At 39.9% G+C, this 12995-nt stretch overlaps 1 protein-coding gene across 5 annotated transcripts in view; it reads left to right on the top strand.

Annotated features, from left to right (window-relative positions):
• The window catches only part of LIMA1 (LIM domain and actin binding 1), an 89296-nt gene that overhangs the window by 23323 nt on the left and 52978 nt on the right, over window positions 1-12995 (top strand). For 4 of the 5 annotated variants that reach the window (XM_040234050.1, XM_040234046.1, XM_040234051.1 and 1 more), the window contains exon 2: window positions 8373-8514. In XM_040234050.1, coding sequence (XP_040089984.1) covers window positions 8396-8514 — 119 coding nt within the window. In that variant the 5' untranslated portion in view covers window positions 8373-8395. Of the gene's footprint in view, window positions 1-3080; window positions 3179-8372; window positions 8515-12995 lie in introns of those variants that run through there. The other variant, XM_040234047.1, reaches the window with a different exon arrangement.

Raw genomic sequence — 12995 nt, 5'->3', positions numbered from 1 at the left:
AAAAGCTGCTTTAAAACTCAACATTCAGAAAACTAAGATTATGGCATCTGGTCCCATCACTTCATGGCAAATAGATGGGAAAACAATGGAAATAGTGACTTTATTCTTTGGGGCTCCAAAATCATTGCATTTATTGACTGCAGCCGTGAAATTAAAAGATGCTTGCTCCTTGGAAGGAAAGCTATGACAAACCTAGTCAGTGTATTAAAAAGCAGAGACATTACTCTGCCAACAAAGGTCTGTCTAGTCAAAGCTCTGGTTTTTCTAGTAGTCATGTATGGATGTGAGAGTTGGACTTTAAAGAAAGCTGAGTGCTGAAGAAATGATACTTTTGAATTATGGTGTTGGAGAAGACTCTTGAGAGTCCTTTGGACTTCAAGGAGATCAAACCAGTCAATCCTAAAGGAAATCAATCCTGAATATTCATTGGAAGGACTGATGCTGAAACTCTAATACTTTGGCCACCTGATGTGAAGAACTGACTCATTGGAAAAGACCCTGATACTGGGAAAGATTGAAGGCAGGAGGAGAAGGGGATGACAGAGGATGAGATGGTTGGATGACATCACCAACTTAAAGGACATGAGTTTGAGCAAGCTCCGGGATTTGGTGATGGACAGGAAAGCCTGTGCTGCAGTCCATGGGGTCACAAAGAGTTGGACACGACTGTGCTACATAACTGACCAATGTATATATATATAGACACATATACATAGGTATATAGAGAAATAAATATAGAAATATAGATGTGTGTGTGTATATATGAGTTAATATTCACACATGGATTTCCCGGTTCTGTCCCCTGAGATCCCAGAAGCAGTGACGTCTGAGTAGCACTGAGTACACCTACTGCCCAGATCTTGGTTTCTCCAATAACAGGAACCAGGGCTCCTTGGAGAAGTGGCTGATTCCAGAGCCAGGGCAGGGCAAACACTCGATGAACCTGGAACATCTTATAGAGCTTAAAAGTGCTTAAAAAAAATTGGTGGCTTCTTGACAGGACACCAGAGCCAAGCTGAAAGAGTTCCAAATGGCTAAAGTAGAACAATCTATGCAACAAATAAAATAACCCAGGAAGATCATAACCCAGAGAATAAAATATCCATGAGTCTAATACTAGTATAAATAAATGATTGACTGAATAAATGAGGGAGAAAGGCCAATTCTTCCTTCCAGAAGAATTCCTCCAATTAATAAATATAGAAGGAATGAGGGCAACAAAAAATCACCTTTAGAACACCACCATAATGATTCCTGAAGCCAAGATCCCCCTGTAAATGCTAAAATTAGTGAGTAAAAGTTTAAGGAAAAACAGGATTAAGGTATGTCTCCCCAAATATTTATGAATTATAAACAGAAGAAAATAGCCACTTTACATTGGAGAAACCTAGCAGATATCACCTTAACCAAGTGATCAAGGTAAACATCATCAGTAATAAGACAGACATCAGCATAGTGTACCCTCTAATACCATGCACTGAGGAGGCTTATCAGCTTTGTAGTATTCTTCCCCAGATTCTATAATCTCAGTCTAATCCGAGAAAACTTTTTTTTTAAAGCAAACTTTTTTTGAACATTGAGAGATGTTCCAGGCTTATCTTGTTTTTATCTCTCTGTCTCTGTCTGTCTGTCTCTCTCTTTAAATAGAAGTATGGTTGCTTTACAATGTTATGTTTCCTATGTACAGCAAAGTGATTCAGTTAGATACACATATTCTTTTTCAGATTCTTTTCCCTTAGAGATTATTATTAGATATTGAGTATATTTCCCTGTCTAGGTTTATCTTGGATTTGTCCTGCTGCAGCTCTGGAATCAACCACTTCTCCAGAGAAACCTGGTTCTTTTTATTGGAGAAACCAGGAAACTCAAATTAGGGACAGTCTACATAATATCTGCCAGTATTCTTCAAAGTGTTAAGGCCATGAAAGGCAAGGAAAAACAGAGGAACTATCAGAGATTTAAGGAGACTTAAAGAAGCATGGCAACTAAGTGCAGTGTAGGGTCCTAGAAAAGAAAAAATACGTTAATGAAAAACTGGTAAAATTTGAATAAAATTTATAGTCAATTTGGTGGTATTCTACCAATGTTGATTTCTTAATTTTGATAATTGTACTGTTGTAATGTAATATAAACCTAGGTGAAAAGTGTACGGAAACTTTTGTCCTATCTTTGCAACTCTGTAAATCTAAAATTATTTCAATAGAAAAGGTTAAAATAACTATTTACTTCCAGATTTCTTTTTCAGGGGTATGAATTTAATCATTATTTTTTGTATAAAAATACACCCTTAGAAACAAATGCAGTTTATATTATAAAGAAATGTGGTGTGGAAACACATTTCATGTTGCTTTTGTTTAAAATTTCCCTTTGCACCTTGAAATTTTTTATTTTTTTAATTTTTCACTTTTTTTAATTGGAGTATAATTGCTTTCCAAAGTTGTATTTGTTTCTGTTATACGTAGAAGTAAATCAGCTATATGTGCACGTTGAAGTTTTTTAGATTTTTTTTTCTTTAAGTCTACAATCTATTTCTAAAAGAATATTTTTCTTAAAACAATTGAGTTTGTACTTTGTTCTCTATTTTCTATTCAACCAACTATGCCTCTTGCACAAGCAGCCATCTCAAGAGCAAGAAAAAATAGCAAGAAATGGATTTTTTTTTCAGCTGTCCTGCTTTTTTTGTTGTTGTTGTTTTATGAAGTGATTTATTTACTTTGTTTTGGCTGCACTGTGTAGCAAACGGGGTCTTAGTTTTCCAACCTGGATGGAACCCACACCCCCTTCAGTGGAAGGTGGCGTCTTAAACCACTGGACCACCAGGGAGGTCCCAAGATTGGATTTTTAAGAACAGGATTTTATTAGGGGCAACTCTTTTGCTTTTGTCAGTTTTGTTTCTGGGAGACAGTTCGCTTGGTTAGGGAAAGTGAAGTTATTAGAGTTGGTTTCCCAAGCGGCTATAGACCTCACCCTAAGCAATCTCTTGAGGAAGCAGATACCTGGGGCCAAATTTCCCTGTGAGTCATTACCCAACCCTTGATTTTCAAGGACCTTTGTTCAGAGATCTTTATATCCAGGCTACAGCTCACCTATAGGAGTTTAGCTGTTCCACTTCAAGCTGCCAGGTGTGATAAAAGAACTTTGAACTGAGACTAGCTCTGGCTCTCATATTGACTAGATGGTGAGTTCGGGAAAGTTATTGGGTGTTTATTTGGCTTAATTCCCTTACTGTAAAAAGGGGGATTTAATTACTTGATTTCCGAGCTTCTCTCTTGATATAAACATCTGCCATATGTGTCTAAAACTGTAGGCATCTCCCTCTTAGCAAATAGTTCCCCTTTCTATGTATCCCATTATTTTTCGCCGTGCCACTGCCTCAGTCTCAGGCTAGAAATCTTAAGAGTTATTTTTGTTATATCCGTTTCCTTTAATTCCTGCCCAAATTTCCACCAGTCCAGCAGTTTTTCCTTCACAGGTGAAACTTGGGTTTTGGAGTTTGAATGCTGAATTCTGCCTGGGCCCTGTGTTAAATGTCTGACCTTAGGCAATTTCACCAATCTTAATAAACCACAGTTGGGTTTTGTTTTGTTTTGTTTGTTTAATGGAAATAGTCTGTCTCCAGAGTTGTAAGAATTAGAGTTAGTAAGTGGTGGGTAAGTATAGCTGCTGTTATTATTTGTATATGACAGTGCAATGGATTGGATTTTAAAGTCCTCTGGGCCACTGGAAAAAATATTCAAAAATATTGTAGCCCCAAATGAATACCCTGTCCACTTGGAAAAGGGTTTTTGTTTTGTTTGGGCTTCCCTTGTGGCTCAGCTGGTAAAGAATCTGCCTGCAATGTGGGAGACCTGGGTTCAATCCCTGGGCTGGGAAGATCCCCTGGAGAAGGGAAAGGCTACCCACTCCAATATTCTGACCTGGAGAATTCAATGGGTCCATGGGGTTGTTTTGTTTTTGTTTTAGGTGTTGTACTTGCCCTTTTCACCCTTAACAGAATTTCTAGGATTAAGGACATTGTCCTAAAATTCGAGAATGGGACTCTCATCTGAGACAGAGTGAGTTGGGGGAGGTATCACAGATTTAATGCAAGTCCAGAAAGCCGAGATATTCACAATGGGAGAGTATTTCAGGCAGGCCCAAGGTAACTTTAAGTTTCTCTGGAAGCATGATTCTCATGTCTGATGCTATTTTGGGAAGATATTTGCCACCACACTCTTACTGAAAGATAATTTGTGTGGGTTTTCAGCTTAGGTGGGTTCCGAGATTTTGTTGCCCATTTTTGACTTTGGCTAAAAGTGATGGTCTTAATCATTACTACTACATGTAGTGGAAAGAAAATTAACTTTGGAGTCAAATAGAATATGAATTTGAATCCCAGCTCTACTACTTTTTAGCTAAGTGATCTTTGTAAAGTTATTTAATATCTCTAAACTTCAGTTTCTTCATCATAAATGTAAGATAATAAAACCAATCTTTTAAATTGGTTGTGAGGGTTGAGATGTGTGCTGTGCATAAATAGATGTTTTAAAATGCTTATTTTGGGACTTCCTTGGTGGTCCAGTGGTTAAGACTCCCTGCTTCCACTTTAGGAGCCAGGGTTCAGCCCCAAGTCAGGCAGCTAAGATCCTGCATGCTGCCTGGCGTGGCCAAAGAAAAAAGAAAAAAAAAAAATTTAAAATGTTCATTTCCTTTCTAAGGGACTGATTTTTAACCTTTTAGCTTCCTCTTGTGTATCACTAGGATTTTTCTTGCTGACGTGTAGATCTCAACATGTGTAAAGCGAAACTCCTTACTTCCCCTCTTTTTCCTCTATTAACTCTATGTTAACGGCATCGGCAACCTTCTGATTGTTCACTTTGATGATGCCACCTTTGATTCCTTCTCACCCTAAGCCCGTTTTATTCTAAGAACTCTCAATTCTTTCTTCCCATTTTTCCATTCCCCTCTATGCTAATTTAAGCCTTGATTACCTTTCACTTTGACAATTTTAGGATCTTGTTGACCAGTCATTAAGATTCCATTACTTGCTTTTTCAGAAACTCCTATTATCCAGCCATTGAGACTGGGTAATCCACTTATAGAACTCTTTTTTTTTTACATGCGTGAATATTGAAGCTCAGGGAAATTATTTTTTCCATTTGCCATAAAGGTTACTTATGTGCTAGGGAGTGACACATTACAACTAGACCTCACCTCTGCTCACCCACAGGCTAGTTCTTTCCACTAGGATTATGGCCCAAATTCCTTAGCATGGTTTTCTTTTTTACCATCTGCGCCACCAGGGAAGCCCTATGGTTTTCTTTTTTGTTGCTCTTGTTATTGTTTTGACCTTGCCACTTGGCTTGCAGGATTTTAGTTCCTCAACCAGGGATCGAACCCAGGCCCACAGCAGTGAAAGCATCAAGTCCTAACCACTGGATCATCAGGGAATGCTCATTAGCGTGGTTTTCAAGGCTCTTCCCAATCCATCCTCATCCTGTCTTTCCCTACTTTATCTTCAGCTTCTTTTGCAGCTAGAGTCTAACTCCATTAAAGCATCTCTTGCTGTTTCATGTCCCTAGTGGTGTAACAGTATCCCTCCTATCTGAAAGGCACTGTCCTCCTTCTACCCTCACTTGATAAAATTCTGCCAGTTCTGTCACTATCAAGTCTTCCTTTCTCTCCCACCATGCCAGAAAATCAAGTCCTGTACTCCTAGACCATGCATTGCCTCTAACCACGTTCTGTCTTGTGCTACAATTATTTGTGTGCATTAGCAAGCTTGGTAGCTTGTATACATTATTTGGGCAGGACCTTGTAGGAAGTAGTTACTAGGCAGCCTGGTACCAGAGGGCTTTCCCAGGTGGCACTAGTGATAAAGAACCTGCCTGCCAAAGCAGGAGACATAAGAGACTCGAGTTTGATCCCTGGGTCAGGAAGAGCCCCTGGAGAAAGGCATGGCAACCCACTCCAGTATCCCTCCCTGGAGAATCCCATGGACGGAAGAGCCCAGTGGGCTACAGTCCATGGGATTGCAGAGAGTCAAACATGACTGAAGCAGCTTAGCATGCACACAACCTGGTACCAGAGTTTATCAAAACTCATGTACTGATTATCACCTTTATATGTTTCACAGGGTGCTAATCACATTGCTAGGAAGCAATAGTATGCTTCTATGAAGATGTGTCGGGGTGTGGGCCACCTCATTGAGTGTAAAGTGTGCTTATCCTAGCATTATACCAAGGTAGTTGTTCTGACTCGGCTTTCTGGCTGAGAGCAATCAAAACCACAGAATTAGACTTGGGAATTAAAATCCTTTTGCTTTTTCACACTTAAGTCCCTCAAATAATTAATGCTTTTCCTTTTATCATGAACAAATATGAGAACATAATCTTTTGTATTTTTTTTAATCCAGAATTGATCCCTTTAGAATTGATATCATTTATATGTGTAGTTACCCTGGGGAAGCATAATTATACCAAATAATGTCTTAAAGTGTTGGCCAGTGTTTCCTGGATGTGTTTTAAAGAGTCATTATTGTGGTTTTACATAATTATGTTTAGCTGAATACACAGCTGTGTCTTTTTCTTGTTAGAGAAAGGACTGACAGTGTCTGGTAGGTCTGTCAGTTACAAACTGAAAAGCAGATAGATGAATATCATATATCAAGATTATTTGATACATGTAGGATTATTTCAGAGAACATGTATAGAATTAATATTATTTTATCCAGGGAGAAGAGGTAATACAAAAAAACTAAATTTATTGCTTATTCTATGTCAAGGTCTTTTTTTATCTTATTTATTCTTCATAAAAATACTATGGGAAAAAAAAAAAAGATACTATGAAGTGACTTCCCTGGTGGTCCATTGGCTGAGACTCTATGCTCCCAAGGCTGGAGTTCAATCCCTGGTCAGGGCACTAGACCCACGTGCTGCAGCTAAGAGTTTGCATGCCACAGCTAAAAGATCCTGTGTGCCACTGCTAAGACCTGGTGCAGCCAACTAAATAGATAAAGATAAATACTTTTCTAAAAAGGTACTCTGGAGTAAGTACTATTGTTATGGATAAGAAATCTAACTTTTAGGGAAGGACACACAGCTTTAAGTGATGGGGTCAACACCCCCATTTAAATGCATGTGTCTCTGATACCAGAGCTCCTTACCATAGGAGGGTTCTATGTTACCCTCCAACATGGGACTTTAAACAAACAAACAAAAACAACAAAACTAGCATTGTTTTCAGACAAGGCTTTAGTGGGGAGAACAGGGACTACCTGTGGAAAAGTAGTGTGGTCTTTTGGGGCTGCTTATCACTTACTTTGCATCATGGAACTTTTAGTGTGAAATGGAGACCCCCGTTGCTTGGATATGCACACTGTGCTCTGCAGTTGTCAAGGCTGTTGGAAGCAGTCCCGGATGAACCATGCATTCTACTGATCAGTTACATTCTGTGGTTGTCAAAAGAGCTGCAAGGAGTACTTTCATCTATATTGTTCACTCTTCAAATAAGGAAACTATTGACTCATTTCTAATCTCACCTCTTTTGGACAAAGGTTGGGACTCCTTTGATAATTACTAGAGCAAAACCAAATAATCCAGTTAATGGATAGGGTCTAGGTGATGTCAGTCTAGGTAATGTCAAGAGTATGACTTTATGGTATTTTTTGACTTGAAGCCAATTCTAATATATTATACGTAAATGTTCTTGATACTATAATATGCCTAGTATTTAAAATATATTATCTCCTTAATTCACATCAAAAACCCTACAAAGGGGTAAGTATTCTCATTTTTCAGTGAGGTAACTAAAACTGAAAATATTATATAATTTGTTTAAGGTTACAGAATTATTATTTCATTTGATGTCTATCTTGCCTTTAAGCCTGCACTCTTTATATTATTTAGTGCTGTATCTGTAGCTCTTTCCCTAATACCAAGTGGTCAGTGCTGCAGAGCTTGGGGAAAGAAGGCAGCCAAAAGAAACTTGGATGTAGGTAGAACCTAATTTGGACCTGACTCTGCAGAGATGCCAGTTGTACTTCCCCTGGGTTGTAACTCAGAAGAGTGGAACATTTCACTTCAAATGTGACTTTGGAACAGACTTCAGTTCAGGGAAAGGCCAATTGCTGTTTGCACAGTGGGGTCAGTCATAAAATGATGCAAATTGAAAGGGACCTTAGAGATCACCTGATCTAACCTTCTCATGTTACAGGAAACTACAACCCCAGTTCAACCATCTGATCTAGGTTACAGTTTTTGAGAGAACTGGTAGAGGAATACAGTCTGCTGCTCCAGGGCTCTCTGCTCTCACTTACACCACACTGTTGCCAGTCATTGGATGCTGGAGAACTCTCTTCTGTGTCTAATATTCTGACTTTCTTTATCACATAGGTACTTCAGTATCTGTAGACAAGATGGAACCAACTCCATTTAACAGACGGCAATGGGCTTCTCTATCGTTGAGGGTTACAGCCAAAGAACTTTCTCTTGTCAACAAGAACAACTCATCGGCCATTGTAGAAATATTCTCCAAGTAAGTGCTGATCCTGGCCCAAAAAGGACCATCTGTCTTGAGCAAACATCACCACCTGTCAGGGAGATCACTAAAGGAAGGACATGGTGTCTAATGACTTTCTGGAGCACCTTCTGGATTTTGAGTACCACACAAGACTTTGTCACAAAGGAAGATGATAATAATCAGGAGATACATTCTCTGTACTCGAATTTTTTGTTCAGTTTGGGAAAGAAAGAGATGTAAACACAGGAGAGAATTATGAAACACATAGTCATTAATCACAAGGTTAGCAAGTCCAGAATGAATGGGAGTAAGGACTAGATATAGGATAAGAGGTAGTATGTGACCACCATGGATAGAAGCTGTCAGGAAGGCTTTCTGGTTGAGGTGAGGGTGTTTTTTTGTTTTTTTTTTTGGTTTGGGGGGTTTTCTGAGATAAGTTTTGAGGCAGGTTTTTAGTTGAAGGGAGTGTTAGATGTACTCTATGCCTACGTTGTCTAATAGGGTTGTCACTACATATAAGGCTATTTAAACTTAAATTAATTAAAATAAATTTAAATCATATTCATTTAAATTAATTTCAATTAATTAAAATTAAATTACAGTTAAAATTCAGTTCATCAGCTGCACTAGCCACATTTCAATTGTCCAGTGGCTATGTGTAGCTGGTGGCTACCACACTGGATATTGCAGAAACATTTCACCATTGCATAAGGTTCTGTTGACCCGTGTAAACTCTGTAGGCAGACTGCAGTCTATTGGCTGCCTATTTTAGTAAATGAAGGTTTATTGAATACAGCCATGTCTTTTTGTGTATTGTCTGTGGCAGCTTTTGTGCCACAACAGCAGAGTTAAAGCAGAGACCGTATGGCCCTCAACGTCTAAAATACTTACTACCTGGCAGTTGAAGGAAAAGTTTGTTGACCCCTGCTCTGCACTATGGGTTTTTTGATATGAGGGCCCCTTTCCTGCGTATGTTATATTCCTAGTGTGTAGCATGACAATTAGAACATATTTGCACTCAGCAAATGTTGAGGGAATGGTATAAGTTAGTGAGATGGTAAGCACGTTAACTTCACGCAACTTCACTTTCACTAAGCACTCAGCAAATGTTGAGGGAACGGGATAAGTTAGTGAGATGGTAAGCACGTTAACTTCACGCAACTAGAGATGCCATAGAGCTTAGGGAAGATGGTACGTTTACCTCACTAAGTAGAATTTCTCACTATATAGGCGATACATTTAAAAGAAGGAAGATGGGAAAGATCTGAAGAAAGTGGTTGTGGGAGCTATATCTAGAGTACAGCTAAATCCCAGTAGGAAGTTTCTGTAGTCTACCACTGTCACCTTCTCTTCAATGACAAATCCATCAACCACCTGCTCTGTGGAAAACACTGCCCTTCTGACCTGTTCACCGTGGGTATTGCTTAAGGTGGGGTAGAGACGGAGGGAGAGTGCACAGCCCTTTCCCCTTCTATGTTATGCATTTTATATTGCTGTAAATTTATCTCAAACTTATATTCGTATCAAAAAGAAAAGAAAATCAATAAAGATATTGCAGAAAAAAGGATCCAGATCTGAAAAACTATTAAGACTTAACTCCTGGCCTCAAGGAATGTAACAGTATAGTTTAGTATAATTTATATTAGTAGAAGTCCTCAAACTTCCTTCATTTTAAGACTCATGTGAGATACTTGTTAATAATATGGTGTTCCAATTACCTATTGCTGCATAGAAAAAAAATCTCCAAAATTTATGTCTTAAAATAATAATAGCATTTATTTTGCTGTGAGTCTCCAATTAGGGCAGTGCTTGCCTTTGTTGCCTTCACCATCCTCGGTGTCTCAGAACTGGGGCCATAGTCATCTAAAGGCTTACTCACTCGTAAGTCAGGTGGTGGATGCTGGCAGTCATCTCGGCTCTCAGCTGGGGCCATGATCAGAATAGCCGCACGTGGCTTTTCCATGTGGCTGCTTGGCTTGCTTGTCTGGGTTTCAAGGGCAAGCATCCAGAGAGGGAAGGAAGGAGGGAACAAAGAAGGAAGGGAGTCAGAGTAGCAGTTATGTAGTCTTTTATGGCCCACCCTCAGAATTTATACAGTATCACTCTTACCACATTCTCTTCATTAGGACTGAATCATTACGGCTGGCTCGTATTTAGAGGGAGGGGAATTTGACTCTACCTTTTGGTGGGAGAAATGTCAGAGATTTGGGGGGACATATTTTAAGCCATCTGGTATGGCTTCTCAACTCCTCCCTTAAAAATTCTGATTCGATGTATCTGTGATGGGCCCCAAGAATTTGTGTTTTTAACAAGTGTAGTCTAGTGGTTTTTAACTTCAGGGAAGTTTAAGAAGCACTGGTAATGGAAGAGATGGACTTGTGAACTTGAACTTAAAGCAGAACAAATAAGGATTATTTGTAGGAGAAGGCAATGGCACCCCACTCCAGTACTCTTGCCTGGAAAATCCCATGGATGGAGGAGCCTGGTAGGCTGCAGTCCATGGGGTCGCGAAGAGTCGGACACGACTGAGTGACTTCACTTTCACTTTTCACTTTCATGCATTGGAGAAGGAAATGGCAACCCACTCCAGTGTTCTTGCCTGGAGAATTCCAGGGGTGGCAGAGCCTGGTGGGCTGCCATCTATGGGGTCGCACAGAGTCAGACACGACTGAAGCGACTTAGCAGCAGCAGTTCAAGTAAAGATTCAAGTAAAGGATCATGAACGCTGAACGTGAATAAAGGAAATAGGAGAGCAAGCAGTCGAGCATGAAGAAATACAGGAGGGAGAAGGGATTGGCACAGTTCAGTTAGGGCCAGATGATGGAAGGCCTTGAGTACCATGCTGAGTTTGGGATTTAGTTAGATAAGCAGCAGAAACAATGATTAGGCTTCTATTTAGAAAGATGCTCCGGCAACAATGTAAAAGGTATATTGGAAAGGTGACAGACTGATAGCATGGAGACACGTTCTGAGACTCTCTTGAGAACCCACATGAAAGTTATTGAGGGTGGGGGCAGGAGGAGTGGAAAGGAAGGGGAGGTTTTGAGACAGTGTTGAGATATGATTAATGGGATTTGGAAACTCTGTTCTGCAGAGGAACTTCTCCACATTCTTGCCCTTTTCACCCTCCCCAGCCCCACCTCTCTTTCACTGAACTTGGTTTTCCCTTGACATGCATTCTGTCTGAGTCGTGCCTGTTTTTTTTGTGCATGCTACCCTGAAATTTTCTGGGACCAGGACTCAGGGGTGCTATCTCTCAGCTACTGTTTCCCATCCATTGTTTTTGTCTTTGTTTTTGTTTTCCTGCCTTGTTCTGAAGTTCTAAACCTGTGCTTTAAGCTTACATCTAACCATAGTATCCTTATCCTCCCCATCATGGCAGTGGTGTGCCAAGCTCCTTGCCTTCATGGGGGACCCTAGCTTCCCATTTCATTTTCTCTTCAGTATTTCTCAACATTTTGGATGAGGCAGATCTTCCTTGTACAGGATGCTCATCATCTTGCCTTCCTCCAAATGCTAGTAGTTCCCCATGATATGGTGACAGCCAAAAAAAAATGGGGAGGGGAAAACCCCAATAAGATTCCCACACACTTCCAAATGTCTGCTGGGGCCAGTGTAGAATCACCGACCCACATAAATGACCTGTCTGATAGTATGGACTCATCATTTCTTCATTTCTTATTTATTTACTTATTTATTAATAATGCACCATGTGACTTGCAGAATCTTAGTTCCCTGACCAGGATTGAACCCATGCCACAGCAGTGAACACACTGAGTCCTAACCACTGGACCACTAGGAAATTCCTGTGGACTCATCATTTCTTAATCTTCCATATGTCTTCAATCTGCTCATTGTCTCCCATGCCCGTGTATCTAGTCCCAACCTTCTCATCACCCAGAATCTGTCTCTGAAATATGTGTTTAGAAAACCTAGTTTCTAATTAGAGCCTCCTGTCCTACCTATTCTACTTTCTTATTCCCACTGACATTGCTCTTTGGCCAAACTGGAATACCCAGGCCATGATTGTTGGTCCTTTTCCTGGCTTCACTTCCTTCCCTGCCTAACTCGGTCAGTCACTTTAGTTAAACTTTTACCCTTCCTCAGTTCCCGTCCCAGCGTTTTATTCTGTTGTCATCCATTTCAGACAATTCTCAAGATAGAGAATTTGGGTCCTGTAGTAGCACTGATGAGAGGAAGTTGAAAAAAGTTGCTCATTTTAGGGGCTTCTTAATCTTGCAGAGAGAACATGCAAAGGAACCTTAGAGGCCACCTTCTCACAGCATAGTAGGGTGACTGTCTTTTCACCACAAACATTATAAGGGCAAATGGCAGTTATGCAAAATTGTAAATGCTGAACCCATTAATCAGAATCAGTGTGCCAGGTACTATGGTAGATTCTTGATGGAAATTGATATTATTTCTAATCCTAATAAAAAACTATATGAGGAAGGACCTGATCCCTGATTTATGGTTGAGAACACTGAGGTGTAGAG

Source organism: Oryx dammah, unplaced genomic scaffold (assembly GCF_014754425.2).
Source record: "Oryx dammah isolate SB20612 unplaced genomic scaffold, SCBI_Odam_1.1 HiC_scaffold_29, whole genome shotgun sequence".
Lineage (NCBI taxonomy): Eukaryota > Metazoa > Chordata > Mammalia > Artiodactyla > Bovidae > Oryx > Oryx dammah.
The sequence above is the reverse complement of the archived record's forward strand: the minus strand, read 5'-3'. Positions and strand labels throughout refer to the sequence as shown.